The 26,247-nt window shown below is 36.9% G+C and overlaps 1 protein-coding gene across 2 annotated transcripts in view; it reads left to right on the plus strand.

Moving 5' to 3' along the window:
* The window catches only part of GABRB3 (gamma-aminobutyric acid type A receptor subunit beta3), a 183,260-nt gene that overhangs the window by 149,342 nt on the left and 7,671 nt on the right, over positions 1–26,247 (plus strand). For both annotated transcript variants that reach the window (XM_085532678.1, XM_085532684.1), the window contains 5 exons: positions 5,044–5,264; positions 9,867–9,949; positions 11,090–11,227; positions 15,946–16,098; positions 20,647–20,891. In XM_085532678.1, the coding sequence (XP_085388804.1) occupies positions 5,044–5,264; positions 9,867–9,949; positions 11,090–11,227; positions 15,946–16,098; positions 20,647–20,891 (840 nt within the window). The remainder of the gene's footprint in view (positions 1–5,043; positions 5,265–9,866; positions 9,950–11,089; positions 11,228–15,945; positions 16,099–20,646; positions 20,892–26,247) is intronic.

A 26,247-nucleotide genomic window follows, 5' to 3' on the forward strand; every position in this document is an offset into this window, starting at 1 on the left:
TTGAACAGAAATCTGAATTGGGATCTCATAGGTGGGATGAATCTTTAATATAACAACAAGGAGACCACGGAATGTTAGAAGAAGATGTTTTGACAGCAGGGGGTATGTGTGTGTGTGTCTGTGCATGTGTCCATCTCCTTCACTTGGGCTGCTTGTGAACTACTAACACCAGTCTCACGCAAGGTTCTAACCAGAAAGTTTTTTTATAAAGGCTTTACAGAGCAATAGGCATTCACTGACAACTGACAAAGTAATATATGGTTTATATTGGGAAAATCAAATTGTCAACAGGTAAAATATAATGGATAATATTTTTTTATAGCATGAGTATTTCTGAACCTTTTAGAATGTTTTAAACTCTCAGAAAAAATGCTTTAGTGATGAGCTCAGACACTTGAACAGCATTGCTGGTAAGTTCTGACTTCTGAAGGCTAGCCATTCTCAGTGTCTTTATTATTCATGTTTAATTGTAACTGAATTAATGTGTGAATGAACTGTTTCTCAGGTCTCTTCTGTGTGTATTGGGGCTGTGTTTTACAGCTGTGTGTATTTACAGCTGTGTTGTCAAGTGAAGGATTCATGAGTTTGGCTATGCAATTCACATCAGACTTATTAGAAAGAAAGTAACTCAATCATCAGTGTTTCTAAAATAGCTCCTTATGCTGCAGTGGCCATATCTAATTTTTAGCATTATATGGAACGTACAGGAAGGTACCTTTTTCTTACATGGAAACTAAGACGTGGATTTTCTTTCATCTTTTTATCCATTGAATGAGTATTTATTTAGGTCAGGAAAAAAAATCTATTAGCTGTTGTTAATAAATACAGTGTCTGTTGGTGAAGAAAACAATGATGTGAATTTACATCCAAATGCAAATCTAAGACAGGAATCAGCATTATCAAGTGTATGTAAGACTGTACTCCCAAGAAACTGAATAACTCTTTCTTATGTTTCTAGCAATTTTCAATACATTTATTTTGAATGAATAATTTACTTTGATTAACTGGCAAATTTATTGTGTTCCATCATAATTATTAATTATAGTGTTCTATTGAGCAGTCATTTTGAAGAAACCTTTTAACAGCTAATGGATAACTCTAACATTCTCAATACATAGCAAACTGTAAACAGTGATAATCAATTTTAGATCCCAATTTCTGTTAAAATGCTTTTAATTTTATCTTGATGGAAAAACTGCATTGAGATGTTTTCTTTCCTTCTTATTGAGTGGATGACAGAGAAGTTAAAGGTAGGCAACACTGTAATTGTACACAAACAGGTCTGTTTTTAATATTGCATTGTATTAGTATTGACAGTTAATTAGTGGTTAATGCAGTAAGGTGCTGTTCTGGAATATAGTACAATGTTTCTGCTTGTCTGAAGTGAGTTAAGTCATAATTGTACTTCATACAAGATATGTTCAATCTGACAAACACTGTGTAGGAAAGACTTAAACATTTATTTGATCATAGTTAGCTTTTATAACATGTGTGAGTATATAATTCTAGCTTAAAATATTTGGAAATCATAAGTAATGCTCATGAAAAATAGCTATATTATGAAATATTTTAATTACACTGGATGCCTCCTCTCCATTGTATCTAGGTTATTTTCCAAGTATTATCTGCTATTTGAATTTTTCTTTTGCTTTTCCCAAGGGAACCTGTGTTGAAAAAACAATAGTGTATCTGTGTTTGTGTCTTTTGTTACATTACTGCAGTAGGATGGTCCGTGGTCTTTGAATACGTAATATAAATCACTTGTTGCCGGTGCAGTCAAGCTTTATCTATTTTGAAGACATTTCATAGAACCATAGAATGGTTTGGGTTTGAAGAAAATTTAAAGCCCACTCAGCCCCAACCCCTGTCATGGGCAGGGCTGCCCCCCACCAGCTCAGCTGTCCAGGGCCCCATCCAACCTGGCCTTGAGCGCCTCAAGGAATGGGGCACCACAGCTTCTCTGGGAAGCTGTGCCAGCGCCTCACCACCCTCTGAGTGAAAAATTTCTTCCTAATATCTAACCTAAATTTTTTCATGTACTTCAGAAACATTGTGTTCATTCTTCTGTCAGGAGTTTGACTGTTGTTTTTGTTGTTGTTGCTTCTTTTTATCATTCTTGACCTGACTTATCTATTAGTAAGAAGAGCTGGAAAGGGGGACCTTGAACGTGTTACGGTACTGTAGAGAAAAAAATATTATTTATGGAGGTCTTTGCAGTTGAGGAAATTGACTGCTGCTCTGAGCAGTAGTCAGAATTTCCTAAGGCTGGGAGGTCTGTATCATCTTTGACAGAAGCTATGGTGGGATTAATCTCTCCTGGCTTTAGACATCTACCTTCTTGACCACTATATCAGGGCCAGTCATCAAAGGCATCCTTGAAGGAATTTGTTCCTAAATAAACTTTTTCAGCTACTTACTTAGGAGTAAAAATCAATTTTTTTCAATTTACCTGGAAAATGTTACCTGCATTTTTTTTCCATTCCATGTTCAAACCATTTCATCATTTTCATCTTGTTACAGAACCTTGCAAATTGGCCTAAGGATGACATCCTTGAAGATTTTAATATGCTTAGATTCCAGTACTGGCTTTGGTAGAGCTGCCCTAAAGAACTGGGCTGGCCTGTTCACTTTATATTTGTTTGCACAACCAGATATTAGAACAGTGCTGAAACTATTTTGCTGCTGCTGCTTTTGTAGCTATAAGCTATCAGAACAAGAGTGATGGTGAACAAGCATGGCTCTTATTCAATTTGTAAACTCCTTTCTCTGTTGTTTCCTTCCACAGTAAACTTTGGTTAAATAAATAAAATGAGGGAATATCATCGCTTATATTGTTGCACATATTTTACTTAGTTAATTGATCCATTCATTAGCTGTTAGCATGTATTGTTGTTTGTTTTTTTTTCCAAAGGAAAAAAGGAGCTCAGCCTAAAACTTTTCTGAGTACAAACGTGCTGCTTCTGTTACATTTTATTGCCATCTAGGTTCACTCCTTTCAATAACATACGAGGACTCCTTATTTCTTTATTTCTGTCTTGAATTTTGTATGTATATACATAGTGAGCTCTAAGCCTACAGCTTCCTTGATATCGGTCTGCAAATGTTATCAAACTCAAACACACAGCAAATTCAAAATGTTAATAGAAACAAGCTTTAATTAAGCCTAAATGAAACTGATGGAGGATGCTCATTCCAGTACATTAGCGTCAATGAGCTGGTTGCATGGAACTGAGAAGGGCTACGCTCCTCCTAATGGAGCAGGGCAGGCACAATGAGTGTTGCTTTGTTGATGGGCACTGACAGTAAGTCCCACTGCAGAGAGCCTCCAACAAGCACTGCCACATGTATTCCTGGGCAATCATCTCAGGTCTGGGTTTTAAAGGATGAGTTCCCATTCACGCAGTTCCATGCAGGCTGCTTTCTCCCATCCCTGGTCCATCCTTTTCAGAGGTTTGTTAAAATAGGAACAGCTTGCCCTTGATAACTATAATGATTTATTTGCGAAGCAATTAAAATTGATTTCTTAAAGTTATAGCAGCTACCTCATTAGAAGAATGAATCCCTGAATAAACAATGCAGAGCCTGTGAGAACGAAAGGTGTGCTAGAGTTTCATTTGCTTTGAAGAAGAGGCTTTAGGGGCTGAGGGAAGCAGAGTCGGATCACTGCCTGAAGTTGGGTTTTCTCCACATGAGACCCATTACAGGAATGGACTGTTCCCAACAGTTGTACTTAAAAACCCCAAGCAGCCTTTTCCCAAACAGGCAACAAGCCTGAGGGCTTTTGTATCACCAGCTTGTAGAACCAGATGCAAATGCAGGTATCCTGTGGTTTGCACACCTGCTGCTAAATATTTAAATGTGTTTGGAGATGGCATAAATTTCTCAGTGTTTTGGGAAGAGTTCTATCATTTAAAGCACTTCTCTAATTTGAAAATTGGAGTTTTAATGACCTGTACTTATTGTCCCATCTCTATTGTTGTTAAATACAGCAATCTTATTAGACTTAAGAGCAATGTTTTCTTTGATTTTTAAACATTCATTTCCATACATAATGTTTTATATTTAGTTGTGCATTTATTTTAGTTCTTGCTTAAACAAGGCTTTGTAAAAATGAAAATGTTCTTCCACACATTGTAAACTACATGGGAAAAAAACCAAAGATTTTTCTTTTCAAACAGGAAATCTTGTTGTTTCATATGATTTTCATCTTTGCTGACACTGAACTTGGAAGTGTTCCCATGCATCTTTATATGTTTTGATAGTAGCATAAATGAGGCATATTGTCTAAGACTTCTAGAGCATTATCATAACATGACCTAAGCAAGTTAGCATATTCTCAAAAAAAAACCAAACCAAACCAAAAAAAACCAAACAAACAAACAAAAAAAAAACCAAAAAACAACAACCTGACATATTTTCAGCTGAATCTTTTAGGTTTCTATATCCATGTTTGGGATGTTAAGTTAGCTTAGCAATTACAGCTTACAGCTGACCCCATAGACCTCTACTGGCAAAATTATGAAAACCAAACACTGACATTGTTGTGTATTAGGTGTCGTCTGTTGATGAGAAAACCTTCCATGTCCCTGCCAGATGCAGTCTCTCACAAAGGCACACATATAAGCAAAACCTTGGCAACTAGTTTTTAGAATATGATTTTGAATATTGTTTTCAAATACTTATAATGTTCTTCAGTTCGTCTATCAGTTTTGAAAATGAGGAAAATTACAGTATTTTTCTGTTACATTGTTTATCATTTCACAGGCATCATCATTTTAGGCAATTTTTGGGACTACATGAAAGAAAAGGAGGAAAAAGACAAAAGATAACAGTAAGAGCTGCAGTTCTTAAAGTTTTGGAAATCTTTCTTAGATCAGAATGATTTTTGAATTATTATAATCATTTAATAGCTGATAGGAATATTTAATATTTTAAATAAACTTTTAATTAAGCAGCAGCAAAGTAAAGGCAGAAAAATATTTTTTCTTCTGGTTATGCCGTGAATGATTGACTATTTATTGTACTTCTGTTTCTTCTTACCAGGATTACACTTTGACTATGTATTTTCAACAGTACTGGAGAGATAAGAGACTGGCATATGCTGGCATACCTCTCAACCTGACGCTTGATAATCGAGTGGCAGATCAACTCTGGGTGCCTGACACCTACTTCTTAAATGACAAGAAATCATTTGTGCATGGCGTTACTGTGAAGAACCGAATGATTCGCCTTCATCCAGATGGAACGGTGCTTTATGGCCTCAGGTCTGTACTTTCGTGATGAAGATTTCACAGCCATTGTTATGTATTGTTGTTTGTTTCCTGGTACAAGGTTATTACAAACAGTGTGCAGCATATTATGTAACCTTTCCTGCAACTCTGAAAGATGCCTGTAGAAAATAAATGACACAGTCAATGTTTCTTAATTTTGCCAGAAGCATCCTCAGTCAGGTTTTATCTGTTTATGTAGAGATGCCATGTCTGAAAAGCCCAGTGGCTACATGAAATAGAAAGACAAATATTAATTGTAAACCTGAGCATTTTGCTCAAAATAGAGGCAGTAAGTTTGAATGTGTGTGCATACATTCTCTATAAAGAAAAAGAAAGCTACAGACAGTTCTGGTTAAATGGATTCAGTCACTGTTACGACCATAACACTCTGTACCTTCAGCAAATTTTTCAAACAGGGATCAACACGACAGTGTTTTTTATTTCAAACCAGAGCAACAAAACATCCTTACATTGTCCTGTGTTCTACCTGTTTCAGGATTGGTCGGTGTTTTCTTTGTTTCCTATCATAATGTTTATAAATAAGAGTGCAAAAAAATTCCTGCCTTAAGAAATGTACATAATTAAACAAGCACAAAAACTTGATGGGTCACTCAGTGGTATCAAAAAATTCCTTTCTTTGGACAGGTCAATTCCATATGCTCTGGTGATTTGCACCATATCATCAAAACTAGTCTTTGACAATGTAAACTTTGTTTCCATCATAGAAAGTTTCTTGCATTTTCAATTGTGGGACAAAGTATAAAAATGAATGAGATTTGAAATGTGATGCAGATGGATTAGATTTACAGTATCAGCATTTTACCTGTTTTGTGGGTGGTTTTTTTTTAATCAGTGGGTGAAGTCTTTAACTGACTTGGGTCTTGGTCAGTCACCTCTAATTCCTATGGGCTACAGCCCATACATATATAGACAAAATTTCAACAAGACAAACAAAAACAGACTCAACGTAGTAAGAAGTTTCAAATAAGCTTAGTATGTTCAGGTAATGTCTTTGAAATTAACTTAAGCAAAATGAGCTTTTCATTTTGAGTACTTTATATGCAATGTTGAAAACTGCAAACGTAGGATTCTTTTCACAGGTAGTTAAAAATCAAAAAACGATGCAAGATATTGTTTCCATTACTGCATCTCAATAATCATCCTCAAAAGCAAAGTAATAAGAAATAACGGAATTTAGAATTCTTGTGGTCACAATGATGTATGAAAGTATCTATGCCACACTCTAAAAATATTTGTAGTCATCTAGATAAGGATTTTCTGTTATACTGTATATGAATAAGCTAGCTTCCATTTCTGCAAAATGGAAGTATCTGAACATTTGACTTGATTGTACTCGCTTGGCAGGGATTTCAACAGTGTCTCATGTGGCAACGTTCTTTCCATACTCTCAAACAACATGCAGTAATTGTGGTCAGATTATGCTGAGTGTGAAGCAGACAATTTACATAATGAAGAAATACTGTCTGAAATTAAATCTTGGTGAAATAAAGAACACTTTGATCAGATGGAAGAAAATATCCAACCCTTAGCACTCGTAATCTAAAAAGCTGAGTTTTATGTTGCTCTACCACCAGCTTATCTTCTTGCATTGTGGCTTGATAGCATCCTGGTGGCCTTGGTCTCAAGGTGCAGTCTGGAGACAGTGATTCATCCTGTGGGCTGAGACCAGAAGCTGGAGTTTTATGTGCCACAAAATACGGGGTCACTGAAAATAATAGAGGAAATTTTGGAGGGTTGCAACCAATTATAGAATAACCACAGAGCAAAGCACTTCCTCAAAAGAAATGTAGCTGAAGTGATCCGTAGGCCACAAGGGCTCTGCATTCTCTTCTGAATAATGTGGAATTTATCATATTTTTGAAATGCTTGACCTTCAGTTATCCAAGTTTCATGTCTGCTTCAGAAAAAAAAGTAGTTTGCTACTGCAACAAAAGTCTATGAAGATGAGGGAATGGGACTGTAGACTTTTGGAGTATAACTTGTTTATGGGGAATTTCTTTGAGCATCATACTAACTTTTTCCCACCATATTCAGAACAATAGACAAACTTACAATGGCTTTTTCCATAATAGACCAAAACAGAAACAATGACATAGAATGGCCCAGGCCATTCTATGATTCTATGATGATTCTATGATAAAGTAGAAGGAAAGATAAGAGAAGCTATATCCAGGGGACAGGTAATCAGAATGGAGAATTTCAACAATTAAAAATATATTGTGTTTATTGCTTCCAAACAAAATATTTGTGCATTGGTGTGCAGCTTTATCTTTATCTGGATTGTAATTGTTTCCCTGTCGCTGCTGTAATGATGACTTCTTGAAATCTTGTTGTCCTGCTGCGTCAGGAAACATCCCATCCCATAAATAATAAACCTTTCCTTCTTGGTAGCATGCACAAGCTTGAGCAATTATCATTTGTTTTCGTTGAGCATTTGTGCAAGTTAAATTTGGTTGTTTGAAAGTTCATTCAGAAGGGACCTCTAAGCACTCAAATTACTTTGAGTAAATGTGCAAAACCTATTCCTTTCTATATCTAACTCTATCTTTTTTGTTTGTATGTTTTTAACTGGTTATTTATGAAATTAAAAACTTACATTCTGCTGTAGTGTAAAAAGGTGCTTGAGCTGGAGTGCAAATTCTTGTGTAGAGCCAAGGTATCTCCCAGTAGACAGCTGGAGGTGGGTTGATTTGTGGTCATTCTGTAATACAATACCTGGTACCTGATAGCTTGTGGGACTTAACATAAGGCACATAGAGTGGGCAGCAGTGGCAGCGGCCATAGAATGGGAGGGACAGTGATCCAGTGAATACCTTTCTCACTGTCTGCTGGTAGGAACATAAATGAAAATATATACTTGAACATTTTTTAGTTGCTTGACCTACCCATTGCCTTTGTGCCCATACAACTATCTCTCCCCATGCAAAGAAATTAGAATGCTTTCTTACAAAATCATCTTCCACAGTCATAGAGGTGTGACTTCTATTGTACTACGAGAGAGTTGTGGGGGATATTAAAACTGCCTTCCCTTGGATATTATGTAAAGTTATCTACCTGAAATAAGCTATCTGCTAGGGATAAGCATTATTCTGTTTCTCAGAGAACTGGATTAGACATTTATGGCAGAAACAGATGTGGGGGCTTTTTAGTGTGTGGGTGTTGAATAAAAACACCTAACTACTTCTCTCATCTGCAAATGCCGCCCTTGGTTTTTAAACCAGTTTACCAAACTAGATGGCTGTCATTTTGGGAGCCTGAGGGATGAAACAAAGTTTCAAACAGAGAAAGCACATGGACAAAACTCAGCACTTAAGATTCCTATCTTTTAGAAGAGCATTTAATGCATTTTCCCTTCTGTGTCACTAGCATAAATTATCACCAGAATATTATTTGTTCAGAAATTATCTGTGAACAAGGTCCATGCCCTGTTTAAATTAGAAAAGGATCAGTAAAGAATGGACCTAATGAGGCCCAGAAAATAATGTGAAATTTATATATAGGCACTAAAAAGATATTGGTAAGAGATGATCCACAAACTTATGATGAAGGCTATGACTCAGCAATATTCTGAAATACACTGAAGGTTAATTACAAGTCAGTGCACATAGTTTTATCTTTCTAAAAGTTTGTAAAATTATGTAAATCCATTAATTTGAAAAGAAATGCCAAATGCTGTGTGAATCTCTTAATAAGTTCTTTTGGTTCTGCATGTGTGTGTTGCTGATGATCTTGACATAGAAGAGCTGGATTAAAAATGCAGATTCATAAGTAGTAAAATGGTTCAAAAATTCATCATTAGTGTGCTGAATTGCCAGCGCTGGAAGTAAAAAAGCAAAAATGTATTGTGAGTTGGGGGGAAACCTAAAATTCAATATGACGTTTCATCACAAAATCTCTTTTAATTTACTTTTGAAAGCTGGAGAAATAAACTGAACTTTAAACCAAAGCATTTTGCTGGACTTGCAATGTTTTTTCAACGTTTCAGGCTTTTTTTCTCCAGCTGCCACAGAACCAGTAAATCGGTTATTCACACAGCTCTTATAATTCAAACATTTGTAGCAGACTTTTATCACTTCGTATTTTCTGAAAGTCACATTCTTTAATTTCAGCAAAGGTTTTTGAAATATTTGCATATGCAGATAGACTCACTGAGCCCCAGAGGGACTGGTCATATGAGTGTAAGTCTCGGTGAGTATTTCTGTTGAGGTCAGTGTATCTGCTGTTGTTGTAAGCCGATGCTCATTGCAGAATCATAGAATCACAGAATCACAAGGTTGGAAAGGACCTACAAGATCATCTAGTCCAACTGTCCTCCAATTACCTTGCTACCACAAGCCACTAAACCATATCTCGTAGCTCCTCATCCAGATGCTGCTTGAACCCTGCCAGGAATGACGACTCCACCACTTCCCTGGGCAGCCATTCCAGTTCCTGACCACTCTCTGAGAGAAAAAGTTATCTTGTAAAAGCATGAACCAGAGTCTTAATTATGGCAAAGCTACTCTTTGAAGAGCAATTAAATATATATATATCTTACAAGCTCTGTAGCAGTTCTATTTGCTGTTTGTATTTCAGAATCACAACCACTGCAGCTTGTATGATGGACTTGAGAAGATACCCGCTAGATGAACAGAACTGTACTCTCGAAATAGAAAGCTGTACGTACATAAACAGATGCATGTAAAACCTAGCACGGGGTGGTTTTCCATTTATACAAATGTAGAATATTTGCACTGGTGTCTATAACCACGGTGTGAATCAAGTAATTACCATCAGTACTTTTGTTCATTTATTCAACCTTTTATATGTAAAGATTCATACATTTCTATGGAAAGATACATCCTAGGAAAACAGGTCTAGGACAGACTGCAGCAATTTGTTCCAGCCTGAGTTAACAGAGCCACTGACTGGATGCTTATTGTAAACACAAGAGAATGAACATTCATATTTTAATCAGATTCATTTTAAAGAGGGAGAACACAGTGATAATGTTTTCTTTCAGCGTGCTTTTTTTTTTTTTTTTTTTTTTAAATGCATGGATTGTCTTGCTGCAGAACCCCCTGGGCTCTTAAATCAGCCCCATTTATGGATTGTAGGTCTGTTCCACACAGAACCAGACTCACTTTTCCACATAGTCATGCCCTAGGACTGCAATATTCAGATGTATGTTTCTGCTTCAAGGGTTCCTACTCAGTTTATGCTACTGGCTGGAAACCGTGTGCTATTGCATGCTCTATATTCAGCTGGGGTCCTCCACTGCAGAAGCTAATGGAAACAGTGTGACTCACACCCTTCAGTGTGAGTGGAAAAGATCTGCCCCAGCTATATTTGTCTATATGATAGAAGAATCCAACTTTTTTTTCCCCTCATGATTATCAGTGTAAATATGCACTTGTTATCAGTCTAGATGTGTATGATGTTTTAAAACAGAATGATCTGTGATTTTGCAGATTGTACCCTGCAATCCCTGGAAGTCATAATGGGTGGTATTTCCTGTTTTATAAGGGCCATTAATCCTAGTGTGAATTATATGAGAGTGATATAAAGAAAACAAAACAAAACAAAACAAAACAAAAGAAAGAAACAAACAAACAAAAAAACCACAGTGCTTTGCCTCAAACTCCTGTGCAGACTGTATTGCAGCACCTCTTCAGGAGAGATTTAGAACAAAAATTCATACACTGGTCCAGCTGTTCCGATTCTTTTCATTGCCTCAAAGGACAGACCATGTGTGCCGTATTTGAAGCTCTGCTCCTGTCTGCTGTTGTTTCTCACTTGCTCTCCTATTTGGCCTGCAGATGGCTACACAACTGACGACATAGAGTTCTACTGGAGAGGTGGAGATAATGCAGTCACTGGTGTGGAAAGGATTGAGCTTCCTCAGTTCTCAATTGTGGAATATAGACTGGTGTCCAAGAATGTTGTCTTTGCCACAGGCAAGTATTATCATTTGCCAACTCAGTGTTTAATTTTCTTCTGTATGACAATTATTGTTTTATTAAGCATTTTTATATATAGTCTTAGGAATGTGTTGTGTGAGTGGCTGAAGAAATGACTTGATAAAGCCTGGAGGCAGGAGTCCATGAAATAGCATTTCTTGTTTCATTTTTCATTTTCTTTTGTGTGTGTGTGTCATACTTAACCATACGCCTAAACGTGTATGATCTAAATAAATATTAAGTCATTCACCTCTGAATCATCAGTTTAAAAGATGTAGCCTACAAGTTTACTGATCATACCGAAGTATGTTATGGCATATTAGATTTTAAAAACACACTTTTTATGAGTATCTTCCTATAGCTTTTCTGTGCGTGTTTGTTTTGCTGTTGTATAGAGAATTTACATTCATGTTATTTTGTTTTGTTTTGTTTTATCACTGTTTGCACTGGTAGGAATATGGTAATGTGTACATAGCTGATGCTTTTGTGATATTTGTTAAGATGCTAAAATGTAATCCCTAGGTTTCCTGCTTCTTTTTTTCCTTGAAGATGGAATACAATAACTTGCAATATTGGATTTCTTTGGGTGACAAAGTGCAGCACTGATTTAGACATTTAATGTTAGGTACCAGCATAGAAAATGTTTCTATGTGTGTATGACAAGATTAAAGCAACACAGAAAGCCTTCAGCAAGTTTGGGAGCACTACTGGGACCTCCAGATTTTCTGTCCTCTTCAGACCACAGAAATGTGCTCTTCTGTCTGTCCCAGTGCTCTAGAACAAATGAAGCATAGTTCTGTGATGTTTGTAAGCATCACTTCACCCACTCTATGGACACAGCATCTGTTTCAAAGTACACAGAAAGATGAGTTATATTTCAGTACAAAATGTACACACTGCTGAGATTGCTATTATTATAAGGGTTTTTCTAACTGCTGCTGGTTTTGTTTATCATTGTGAATAGGAGGCTGTTTTTTTATGGCTTTTTTTTTTTTTCCCCCTGAGGTAAACAGATACTCTGATCATAAATTGCTGCTTTTTACAGCCAGTGTCAATTTTGGCACCTAGGGTTTATCTGCCCTCCCCAGGACTGGATATGCTTTTCTAGAATGTCCCTTTTGGACACCAATAAGTATACTGAGAGCTTTATATCTGGGAAGTTTTTTATGACAGTCCGAAGCCACCTTTTAGTTCAGTACGATATGTTTCAGTAATGACATGATTAAGTAATTCAGAGATTAAAGAGATTATTTAAATTCAGGAAAAAGAGAAATCCAAAGAGCTGTGAGACAAATATGAGAGAGAATGAAAAAAAAATAAATCTATGGGTAGACTTTTATGTAACTGACCAGGTATTCAGACTTGTAACAGTTCTTCTCAAGAAGTTTGTGGAGGAGATCAAAAAACTCATGTCTCAGAATTTAAGCCAACTTTACATTAGGGAGTAAGAGGAGACAATCATGAAGAACAGATTACTCTGTGCTTCTTGTATCATTTTCTGAAGCATATAATTTTTGTCATTGATGAAGATAGAATACTACATTTACTGTTGTTTTGGTATAGGCCATTATTAAAAAACTTCATTAATTGTGAACTTTTATATCAAAAATTTCCATTGAAAGGAATCAGCACATTTGTTTCTCAGAACCTTGTGCCTAATTCTGATACATTTCAGTGAATCTGACAAATCAAATCAGCACTCTCAAATTTCATCTCAAGACCAAAATTCCTGTGTTCTGATTTGTATATTTTTGTAGAAAATCTCTTAGGCTTGGGATGTTATGGCTTTGAGATATAACACCTATGCAACTAATTATTCCTATCCAAATTCAGGCTACAAAATACCTGGTAAGACTAGAGTTATCTGCTTGGAAGTCTAAGGCCTACTGCTCAGACTGAACCTGAGCCAGTAAGATATTTTTGGTGGGGAAAAATAAAAGCCCATCCTTATGTGTAGTTTGGACATGCATTGCTAAGGCTTGAGCTGACTATTTTTGGTAGGATTCTTCAAGAAAGCTGGGGTACAACAGAAAGCTGGGGAAGATTAATAAGAATGACTGGAAGTGTAGAAAATGTAATACATGAGATTACAGGAGATTCAGTCATGGTCAAGTATTTTAAAAAAGAAAAAGAATACTTGATAGCAATTGAAGTCTTTATGTGTCTAGAAAATACCTACAAAGACAGAAGGAAAAACCGGTTATCTTTATCTGTGATGAAATTAAGAGGAAGTAATATTTAAATTGCTGTAAAGAAGAAAAGTCTGGTTTGACAATCCCAGTATCTGCTGAATGCCATAGAGACTCATGTCATAGAGCTGAATGTCATAGGAGATATCTCAGATGACATTGGACACCTCTATTCAAGCAGTTGAACCACTTGCAATTTTTGTTTCATGTAGGTTATGACCCATCCTGTTCAGTGAGCTTTAGCCTTCTTGTAAAGAGGGGTAAATAAACAGCTTTGCAGCAGTGTTTCTTCTTTCAGGGTCTTGTTTGTTTGTTTTTCCACAGATTCCTTTCCTGTGGATTGTTTGCTGGAGATAGGATACTAGGGATGGCAGTCTGTAGATAGGGTCACTAGGTCATCTGTGAAGGCATAAAAGTAATTAAGGGGAAAGTAATACAAACTTCCATAGTCTCTGGGAGAGCTACATAAAGGAGAACCCTAGCTGTGTGGCATCTGAAAATGAGGCTTGAACCACACAAAGATTAATTCGGAAATTTCCTGAGATCCAGACATCCCAATAAACATTGAGCCTGGAAAAGCATCACAAAACAGCATGATGTTCTATTTGCCTCTGTGAAACCAAGCAAAGTGTCAACTCCATTAAGTGGCTGTGATGCCAGCAAGACTGTTGATTAGTCTACCCAGGAGCCATAAACTGCCTTGAACCTACTCTGAAACTTGCAAGGCTGGGATTCTTTTTGATCTGGTTTAAGGTGAATATAATTAATTTCAGTGTCTGCATTTGAAGTAGATGTCTAAACTCCTATTACAGTTGATGGGAATCTAATCAATGGGAATATAGTCTGTAGACTGGTGACAAAATCAGTCTCCTAATAGGAGCTTATTTCAGGAGTCAGTGAAATAATTCTTTAGGTTTCATTTACTAGATTGACTAGATGAAATGGCTCTCCTGTAAATGTAATTGAACCTTAGACACCTAGCTCACATATATGCAGCTCAAGTCAGTTGCTTCATCAACTGCTTTTTGAAATTGTGTAGAGCAACCTTCTTAGTTCCTACCTGCTGATCAAAAAGATGGAGCTATGTTGTATCCCCCAAATGCAAAGTTTGATACTCTTTGAATGCTTCTGCTACCTGGAAATTCCCTAGTATTCTTTCTGTTGCATGACCCAAAGCTTACCCATCAATGATGTGGAGAAGAGAAATCCAAAGTTTTCTATTGTTTCTTTTGCTTTCTCTCTCAGGAAATCCATTGTTCTTATATTCACAGAAAAATTTTGGTTGGAAGGGACCTTAAAGACCTTGCCATGGGCAGGGACATGTCCATCTAGACAAGGTTGCTCAAAGTCCTATCCAAGCTGTCCTTGAATGCCTCCAGGGATGGGGCACCCACAACTTCTCTGGGCAACTTGTGCCAGTACATCAACACTCTACAAAAATTTCCTCTTAACATCCAAATTAAATCTACCTTCTTTTACTTTAAAACAATTCCCTCTTGTCCTATCTCTATCAGTCATTCTCCATCTTGTTTATAAGCTGCATTTAAATACTGAAACTCCACAGTGAGGTCTCCCCAGTCATCTCCAGCCTGAACAATTACAACTCCTTCAACCTTTCTTCACAGAAGAGGTGTTTCAGCTCTCTGATCATCTCTATGGCTCTCCTCTGGACTGTTGTTGTGTGAATACAAATCTTCTTCTTGTTCAGCTGCTCCCATATTTTATTCTGTTTGCATTTGGTAAAAGAAGCCACTATGCTTTTTATAATGTCTGGGCATTGTAAGTATATCAACTATATTCAGTTAGACTGCAGCTAATTTTAAAGTACACCAATTTGAAGCTAAAATAATAGAATGCTTGTTTGTTCTCTAAAAACAGACATTGAGATTATTCGTTATTTCATCATTTGTTTTGGTTGAAACAATATAAAATGATTCTGTAATATGTGAATCCTGTGTATATCATGTACATATATACATATACATATTATTTTTTTATTAAAATATTTTTTGAAGAAAAATCTGTTCAGCCTTAGTTGATTTGAAAGACCTTTGAAAGTGATCTGAAGGTCTTCATTCACTTGGATTCATTATATTTTCAACACCACAGGTAGCATGTTTCTCACAGTTCAGATGTAATTAAGGGGTACCATATCAAGAACAACTCTTCCACGTAAATACCAAAATATGCATATTTAAGACTTGAAATTGTATATTTAGATAAGCATTTTACATGGTGACCTAAGCATCTGTCTTTGAAAACTCACCAGTGCTTATCCATCTGTTCAGTAATTTAGAATAACTTACTTTTTTCTTCCCAAATACAAATTGCTTGGATATCACTATATTCTCTGTAAGTTTTCTTTTAATACCAACCAGTAATACAGTGAAGGCATTTTCCCTACTGTTCTGCAGATGTCATAGTACCCCATAAAATGTGCATGCTTTAGTTTCTACGGAAACTGAAGTATCTGCAAGTGTCTTTGCTTCAGCATAAATAACACTGTTTTTCCTTCCTTTCTCTTAGGTGCCTATCCAAGACTCTCACTAAGCTTTAGGTTGAAGAGAAATATTGGATACTTTATTCTTCAAACCTACATGCCCTCCATACTGATTACCATTTTATCATGGGTGTCATTCTGGATCAATTATGATGCATCAGCAGCAAGAGTTGCCCTTGGTATGTGCTGAGATTGAGTGGGATATTAAAATGTCAGACTGAATGTAGCCTTTGGAAGTTGTTAAAGACTGCAACATGTTGTCAGTGTTTTGATATTCCAAAATCATTTACGTCAAAATCATGTCATTCAGTATTGCCTCAAAAGTGATAAGTTTTCCCCTGCATGCAAGAATGTATCTACCATTAAATCTCTGACATGAGATGCTCATATGGATCCCAGACTTGTTTTCATCAAATTTAATGTTGTTGTCAGTAACTTCAGCAAGGGGACCAGCTCCAGAATCATATGCTAAGGGCTTCAGCGTGGGCTTTTAGTCCAGGCCAGCGTGGGAAGACAAGTGTGACTCCAGGCCTCCACCTGAGGTCCTGACTGCTTTAAATGATAGTGGCAGGAAGGGACCTCAAGAACCATGTGCTAGTTCAGAGCACAGGGACACATCAGCTATGGATCATGACATCCTGTCTCACTCTCAGAATGTACAGTGCACTGAGTGCATTTTTATGACAGCTTATAGTGCCATTTACCTCACGGCGGAGAAACACGGATTTAGCACAGGGTGGTCATCCTAGTCCAAGACCTTTTCAGATCAAAGTATCCTGTAGATAAAGGAGGCTATCTTCAAAATATTTCATATTAAGTGTTTCATTTGTTACAGAAACATAGATAACTATAGACAAGATCAAATGGATCCATAAATAATCCTTATGATAACTCATGCATCTTGTCTCACCCCAAATCCTGTCTTCAGGTCTGTTTTCCACTGGCATATGCATTCTTACTCAAAACTTTACACTAAGCCCATGCTATGTAACTTTTCCTGAACTTCCTTTTCTTCTGAAAACTGAAGCGTATTCCCTAGCTCCATTATTTTCTTATATACCACAGCAAACCAATACTTCAAGACATATCCATAGGATCCCTTGTCTCTGTACACATTACCACCCAATTTCCAACATACAGAAGGAGGGCAGCTGCAATTGTACCTGTGTATATGTACCTCCTATAACTTCCTAGCATCTGAACTTTTATGACTGAAAATGTTATACTAGATGCAGTTACTGTTTAGATACAATAATTTTACATATTAAATAGATTAGTTGGTGGATATGTTTGTAGTATACATGACAGAGTCTGGCATTACCACTGAATAGCAGTTCAGTGCATGCTCAACATATTGCAGCTAAGTAGTAGCTTCATGGGAGATGGAGCGTAGAGTCCAAACAGCTTTGTTGTATTCATAAATTAACTACTGATACCTAAGATCCACCCTGCAGATATGACAGAATTAGGAAAACACTTGAATACATCAGTCAGCATCTGGATTTTAAATGATAGCCAGAACTGCAATGAACAAATGGTTAGGCAGAAGTTACCAAACTCAATGACATTCTATTCTCTCCTGTAACAGGTTCACACTTTTTTTTCCCCTCATATAAGGGAAAAGACATCTCATGTGGTCTATTTGTCTGTAGCACAAGAGGTCCTGGTTCATCAAGTAATACGCTGTGATAACCGAAATATTTCAACAGAAGTCAGAGAATACATTCAAAACAAGCTCAAGAGCTCAGGTGTTCTATTTCCAAATGATAGAAAGTAATTTTGAGAGAATGACAATCCATCTAATAGATTTTTCTCAGAACATAATTAGTGCCTTGATGATTATATCTTGTATCATCTGATATTTGTATAATAAAGTTCAGTACCACGGGCCTAATCCTTTGTTCTTTTGTGTAGCCATTTTTATGAGCTTGAAACTGAAAAGAAATTATATTGAAGTCTAAAGGCAATGTCTGCACCTTTGGACATATGTAACTTGGTTCTGTACTGAACCAAAAACTTTCCTCAACAAAAGAAACCCAGGCACAGAAGGAAGGGTAGCTCATTCCACAGACTCTGGGCAATAGACACTGCAAATAGAGGCTGATCCATGGCTGATCTCAAGAGCTATATTCAAAAACATCAAATCTGGGGCACGGCTGCTCAAAACACTGAGTTGCTGATACTTAGCCTTAGAAGTTCCTGAATTAATTCCTCTGAATGAAGTAAAAGTAATCTTAGATTTCTCTCTTGACAAAGGCTGTAATCACATGATTGTCTTATTTGGATAGGTGAGCATCAGCTGCTCCTCCTCCAGCTGTGTATTAAATTATTGATTCTTCAGAAGGGGAATTTTGATTATACGTGACTATTGGCATTGCCTGCTGGGTGCCAGGATGTTGTGCTAGGAGATGTATTTCCTTTAAATTAGTGGTGACTACCCTTCTGTTCAGTGTGTTTTATCTTCTGGCTCCCTCAAAGAGCTTCTAAAACTCTCTATGTGGTGTTTAAGGAATTATTTCTGCAATCTAGACAACAGCTGGGAACAGACACTAAAAATGTGGGTATTAATTACTCATCTGTGTGTGCTTTTGAATTGCTTGTTGATCAAGGCTTTGGTAAACATTTGTGAGATGATGGTGCAATGTCAAGAGTGTATTAAAAGAGGAATTTGTGGGATTTCTGATATAAGATTCAGTTTTATCTTAGGTAGTTTTCAGAATCCTTATGGGAAGAAATTACACATAATCCTACAAGGGAAAAAGGTAATTCAGGCTAGAGAAATCCCTTGGGCTGCAAATATGTGATAGTGTTTACAGCCATCCTCTAGACTTCTCACCCATTCCATGTGCTAGCAATGTTTTCCACAAGCCTTGGTAGAATGTCTTTAAAAATAATCCCAATGTATCAGTTGCTGTCTTCATTTTACTTTGAGTTAGGTGTGTTACACACAAAACAATCTTTAAATAAGCTTCGGCTTCATATCACAGAATCAGTCATAGGATCATAGAATGGTTTGAGTTGGAAGGGACCTTAATGCCTATCCTGTTCCAACCACCTGCCTTTGGCAGGGACACATCCCACTAGACCAGGGTGCTAAAAACCCCATTCAGCCTGGTCTTGAACACTTCCAGGTGTGGAGCATCCACAACCTCACTGGGCAGCCTGTGTCAGTGCCTCACCATTCTCTGAGTGAGAACAAAAATTTTGTCCTAATATTTAAATTAAATCTCTCCCCTTTAATTTAAAACTTGACCCTCTTGTTCTGTCATTATCGGACCACATAAGAAGTCAGTCTTCCTCCTACTTGTAAGCTCCCTATATCCACTGTGTTTCAAGCAATGAAACATCAGACATCAAAACAAACTTTTCTTCTCAGTTGAGAAGAATGATGCTAACCTATTAAACACACATATAAAATACTAATATATTATAAAAACTTGTAGGTTACTGCAATTCCTTGGGGTAACACTGCTTTCACCAACAGCTTGATTTTGAGTTATATTTGTCTTGTTTATATTTGTCTTCATTTCTGTCTCTTCTGGTAAAAGAAACTGTGATTTGTAATATGCCAGTATCTTTATTATTGTTTATTTTTGTTCTGCCAGCATTTTATTGGCTACTAAAGGAGTAATTGTAAAATCAGAAAAAAATAGCAATGAGAGGGGGTCTATTAAAATGGTTTGCCTCTTTTACCAACGTGAACTTATTCCAAAAATCACTGTTTTCAGCCTTCTGTGATTTTTGTTTCCCATAAAATTTCCAGATACAGAACCTGCAATTTCTTGTGAATTCAAGCAGATGGACAACAAATTTGCTTTTCTTACCAGGCTTTCAAAACAGTGGTCTGGTAATATATCTCGGGTGCTATGTCCATCTTAAATAAATGAGTATTTGACATACCTAATAGATATTCTGGGTACTTCATTAATGTCCAGTAGATCACAATAAAAATGCTTCTCTCCCTTCTTGGCTGTTTCTTGCCTCAAATCCATGTACCTGTCTGTCTCTCACTGCTCATCTCACTTCTGTCCAGCCATGTAGAAATCAGACTACTGATCTACAACTAGGACTCTCATATTCCTCTTCATGAGCTGGCTACATTGTCTGATCCTGAAATAGATGTCTAAAGTAGATGGGATGAACTGCTCTAAAGTGGTACTTTTTCTCTCTCTGTCTTACTCCAGAGGGACCCTACAGCACTAACTTCAATCAAGTGCTTAATTCTTAGAAATTCAGCTCTGAGTGATAAATGTCTTTACAGTCCCTCTGCCTTAATTTGTTCACATGGTTTTATCTGTCCATATCCCTAATTATTATTGCTTTAAAATTGTCTCTGGTGTTGGTGGCTAGTGCAGAGCTGGAAGAGCACACAGTTTAGTGTTTTGCAGAATGTTTTCCCTCCTGTTACAGGTCAATTTGTTCATCCCAAAGAGATTCTCAGTACAACCACAGTGGCTTTTCTGAAGCTATATTAATTTACTTTGGTGGCAACAGGGACCTTTGTTGGCTATTTCCCCTAGCTATAGAAGGAAATGTTGTCACAGAAGAGTAATGCATCAAGCTTTAATTTTGCTTCCATTTGTAGTGTTGTCACCTGAGAGACTGCTTTCACAAATTTTTAAGCTTCTTTGCACTGACAAGGGAAATTTGGCCAAAAAGGAAAGCAAAATGGAAGCATTATCATCTAAGGATGTGTAAGATATGTGCTCTTTTATTTCTTTGTCTAGGAATTACAACCGTGCTGACTATGACAACAATCAACACACACCTGCGAGAGACTTTGCCTAAAATTCCCTACGTTAAAGCCATTGACATGTATCTTATGGGCTGCTTTGTATTCGTCTTCTTGGCCTTACTTGAATATGCCTTTGTCAACTACATTTTCTTCGGAAAAGGCCCTCAAAGGCAGAAGAAACTCGCAGAAAAAACAGCAAAGGCAAACAATGATCGCTCAAGGTTTGAAGGCAGCCGGGTAGGATTCTTTATATATAGTCTCTTCTTTCTTTTGTCACAAATGCTAACTGTATGGAATAAACAAAAATCTGTGTTAAACCATCACCAACCACATATCCATTCTGTGGTCAAACTTCAGCATTTTTTAATTCAATTACCTACAGAGAAGAATATATTTAAGCATGCAATGACTATGATCTGTATGACAAGAAACTATAAGAAGAAAACAGTGCTACTGCAGCTAGCTTGAAACTAAAGGCCCAGACCTAAAAAGGCCCTTATATGCTTAAATCAAGTACAGTTTAATTTGTATTCATGCAAGGGAATCCGGGATCTGAGCATACTTTTTCTCACTTCCTTTCAAGCAGATGCATTTAGAATGGGAGTGACCACCAGATAAAACGTTAGTCCTGCTCATGCTAACTAATTGGTCAGCAGAGCTGAAAGTGTGTAGCACTATCATCCACTGCTTGCGAAGTCCAGCAGAAAATTATGTTTCCCAGAGAAACTTTCAGATGGCTTTCTGAATCATAGTATTGCTATGGTCAGTGCTGATTACACTCCATCCCATTTCCTTCCCTTAAGTACTGCTCTGTGCACCAAATATCCCTTTTTCTCATTTGAAATAAAAAGTCAAGATATCCAACACTATATGACATTAACAAACTTTCAGTTCCAATACAACATATTATTTTGGCTGAAATGCTCCCAATGAGGCTTTTTTCATTCAGTTCTGTTGAGTAAGGCTGCAGTTTATTTTTTCTATTAGCTATAGATTAGAAGAGTTCGCTGTGACAAAAATACTACCTATTTATTAAACACTGGTATCACAAAGTCATTTCAAGCTGTATTTTATTATTCTAGTGATCCTGTCTGCCATAATGACTGTAATGCAGAACTCCATGTAATTATTGGCATTCATATATGTGAAATACTTTTTGAAGCAATAAATCCATTTTTGTCCATTCTATTATGGAACCAAGATCTCATCACAGTTGGCAGCATTGCTTAGAACTAAGCTAGTGGGAAGATTGAATTCCCTTTCCTGGAAAAATAAGTAGTGATAATAATAAGAAAGCTAATGGAAGAAGAAAAGAATATCACAACTGAAAGCAGTAGAGAAGATTTTAGCTGCAAGCAGGTGATGCAGATGTATGCCCTAAGGTTCTGTTTTCCCAATGAAAACCATCTAGTGAATCTCATCCATTTAAATGATTTATAAAATTCATTATGCACTCAATACTGTCCAATGCCTGACTGTTCTTCAATAAAGAGTTCAATTAGTCTGTATTGTCAGAAGCAGTGTAAGTTCCTAAATGAACAAAAAGGTATTGTGGGTTTTTTTAATACCCACATCACATCATTTTTATATACCAGACTTGGTTATAACTTATGCATTAACCTTTCTACATCTCTTTTAACTTAGGATCTTTTCTTTTCTTTCTGAACCATTCTAAGCAAATACTTTGTGCTGTTCTGAATTTTTTGCTGGTTTAATATTGGCCAAGCATGAACTGAACATAAGACACCAGCAGCACAGCAGAACTGAAAGAGCAGTATGCTACTTCGTCACTTGGAATTCCAGATGTGAAAGGGAACTCTGTATACTTCTACTTCATGCTGTCTGTGAATATTTGCTATTTAAACACATCTATGATAAATAATGAAGTGTAGTCAGCTTCAACTGGTGAAGTCAACAGAGCTTTACTGCAATTGCTGGATTCACTTTCTTAAGAGAAGCAGTGCCAATGTATGCCCAGAAATGACAGTAAATAGATCCGATCAGAAGTCTTCCTTTGGAACAAGAAATAGGTGGAAAATGCACGTTCAGCAAATATAGAATATCTGCTCTCAATTTCTCCTTTGATAAAACAACTAACAAATCCAAGGCAGAAGAGATTGCTTGGAGTAGATCAGAGATTCAATTGCTTTTAGGATGTGCAGCTCAGGTAAAATATATATTGAACAAAGTTTATCAGGAACAGTCAGAGTTCACAACCCTGAAGCAGGAACACAGCTTCCACAGTTCTGGATTTTGCCCATAAGATACTATGCTGTATAAGCATCCAATAATGTAGGCAGGCAGGTGGTCAGGCTGGAGTTTGCCAAGATTACCTGAAAGCTTTGTGAACTTGACTCAGACCTCTTCAGGGGGCACTGAAGAGGCATTGAGTTCAAACTTCAAATTCAGTGAGTCTTGAAAATTGGTGGATGTGATGGAAATAATTGCTGCTTGGCACTTACTTCTTGCTTTAGAGCTAGGATGGATGTCCTGGGAAGGGCTCAACTGTCAGTACCTCTTGTCACTACCCCTACTATGTGGTGACTGTAAAAATGTGTGAACAAAGGTTGAAAAGGTGTTAGATATAAGACTGGAAAAAGACATTACTTTTAGTTTGTCTCTAAGACTGCCACTGTAAGTTGATCTCTCTTTCTGTTTTGGTTGAGTCATTGCATTTGCTTGTAATGATGAACCATGCGCATGAGGTCTCTGCCATTGATTGAGACTACTAGTTCAGGGGACTTGGGAAAAAACAAACAAATAAACAATCACAGAAATAAAAAAAAAATGATAGTAGACTTCTGAAAACTCTTTCTTAGAAACCTCAATCAATTTGTTCATATTTAAGAACAAACTCTAGGAAAAACTGGGTCTTGATTTTTCATAAAAGTTCTCTCTGCCTATGATATCAGTCCCTAAATTAAAGTCTTCTGTTTGTGGAAAAATTGACAGCAAAGAATAGATGGCCTGTTAAAGCAGGTGGCCTGTTTTCCTTTGAAAATTGATCCCTATTGTTATGGATCAATTCTGTTTATCTTGTTTCTGTTGGCAGATTCAGGCTTCATTTGTAGCTCTCTGTGCATTTTCAGTTTTAGTACATAAATTGTTTCTTTTAAATAAGGCTCAGATACAGCCTAATTTACAACTAAATCAGCATGAGAGAGCTCTAAGGCAATCCAGTTCTCACTTTTTGTTTTCTCTTGTGATAGAGGCTACTGGCATAATCAGCTGGTGAGCGTGTGTTTTGGACATTGCTCCTTCTGGGCCAATCCATAGAGGTTATGATTTGTTATAGTCCCCTGCTAAAAATACTTCTTCTTAGCTCATGCTGTGGCAATTTATGTTTTCAGTTTGGTGGGACCAAAAGTTCAGCCCGGAGGTATCAATCAGGAGGCTAGCTATCACACAAGCTCATTCAAGCTTCAACCCCCTGTGGCTGTCAGACATATGGGAATAGTTTTCTTTGAACAAAATAATACAAAACCCTTTGTAAAAAGACCTTTATAGCCAGCAGTTGCTGCATGGCTTTTTAGCTCCAGAGGTTCTCAGTTCAGACTCTGATTGTTGGCCAAGGCAATGCTGCCCACCAGCCACTACTAAGAATGGAGGCTGAGGCCATTTTACATCTACTTATTGCTTTTAAAGCATCATGAATGGTAGCAACTGTTCTCACAAGTGGGATTTTCTTCTGAGAATGAGTGTCTTGGCTCATATGGTAGAATTATCACAGTCTAAATTGGGAAATATAAGAATAGCAAAACTGGCAGTATTCTCCTGTGCATCTTCATCTTTTCTGGATTTTTTTTTTTTTTTTTTGGTGCTGTTTTGAAGAGTGGGATATTTCTGAAGCGTGAGTGTGATGAGTAGGTGCCAAGTTTTGAAAAATATCTCTCAAGGGTGAGAAACACAGTTCCTGTGAGAAGAGCCCTAGTTCTGTAGTGTTTATGACATTCATCGTGCACTGAGGGATCATGTGTGTACAAACCTAGTTCAAATACAGCAAGGATAATTGTCAGCCTACATCCTTACTTGATCATCAGTAATATTAGAATGCAACTTTCTAACTTTTCTTATTCTTCATAATTTCTTTTATTTTCAAGTTCTTTCCATCTTCCCAGATCTGCTGGCTACCCTAGTTTCATCTATGCTGACAGCAACATAATTGTCTCTTTCATTTATTTTCATCCACTTAATTAATATAAGCAATTTTAATAAAGTAAGGTATTAACTTTTAGACTCAGTGAGAATACTCAACAATATCATTTTTATTGTGCTTGCAGTTTAAATTATTTTTAAAATGTCTGAGGCATAATGTAGTCAATTAGCATTGCCTGAAACACAGGTAGCAGTCAGGGCCTGGTCTCTGACATGTCAGAAAGTCATTCACACATAACTAAAGAAGGTGAAAGCTGTAGTGTACCCCTTGTGTCTGCACCAGCCAGACCAGGTGACAATCAGGTAGCTAGATTACAATTACTACCAGAAGTAATTTCTATTTCATAGTTTTAAGAGGAGATCTATTTTGTGGGGTAATGTTATTGAATGGTAATTTTGATGTAAAACAGTGCAAGACTGATAAAGAGACAGCTTTTCTTCCTGTTATTTAAACCCACCATTTGCATTTATATTGCTTCATATAATGGAAAATATTTACACCGTATTTAAAAATTTGGGATTGATGAACTCCTAAATGTACCTATGGAGTTTAAGCAAAATGCTTCCACTGTTTATTTTTGGGTAGTAGAGTGAAAGACTTATGAGGAAGAACAGAAGGAGTAAAACTGATGGAATATTAAACAGAGAAATAAATAAACTTGAAGTACTTCAGATGCTGTCTCACAGTAAATCAAGTGTGTTTCATAGTTTCCTGACCCTAGTTAAGTGTTTTCAAACTGATGATAAAACTGAAGTTTTCCAATAGTCTTAATTAGAGGAAGATGTTTAATAGCAGCTCTTTTCATTCATCAATTTTAAAACATAGTATTTAACATCTAAACAAGTCAGCATGTTGTTGCCTAGAGGTAAGAAGTAAACGGTGGGGTTTCCAGGTGTGAAAGAAGTTTCAAATCTACAACGTATTATCCTAATTGAGCCTATAGGTGAAGCAGAGTTCTCTCATTACCTCTCATCCTATCACTGGTTACATGGGAGAAGAGGCCTACTGCCCAATTGCTAAGAAATGGTGAACCTACAAAAGTGAATCTGTTTTTCACTGCATTTCATGTTTCTCAGCTTCCAAATGGAGTTATGTGAGTGCCATTCACCTTCTGCTACAGGAGCTGTAATTGTTCAGAGGTGGGAGGAATGGTGTTTAATAAAAGCATCAGTTTTGCATATTTAGATCCATGCTTATTCAGTAGAGAACTGATTAATGATTTGGCACTAAGCTGTTTTCATCTACCTTTGTGGACTCACTGGGAGACAATGGGAACAACCAGCTCTGGGATGAGATGGGAATGCAGTAGTGCAGATGGGGAAAATGGTTCAGGCAGAAAAGAGATCACAGGAGACCTGGGGACTCCAGAGAGAACAAGAAAGTGAAATCTATAGGTTAAAATATGATCATAAGGAGCAAGAGAAATTGACCAAATGT

The sequence above is a fragment of the Coturnix japonica genome, chromosome 1 (assembly GCF_054131305.1).
Source record: "Coturnix japonica strain WE chromosome 1, WE-NBRP24, whole genome shotgun sequence".
Taxonomy (NCBI): Eukaryota; Metazoa; Chordata; class Aves; order Galliformes; family Phasianidae; genus Coturnix; species Coturnix japonica.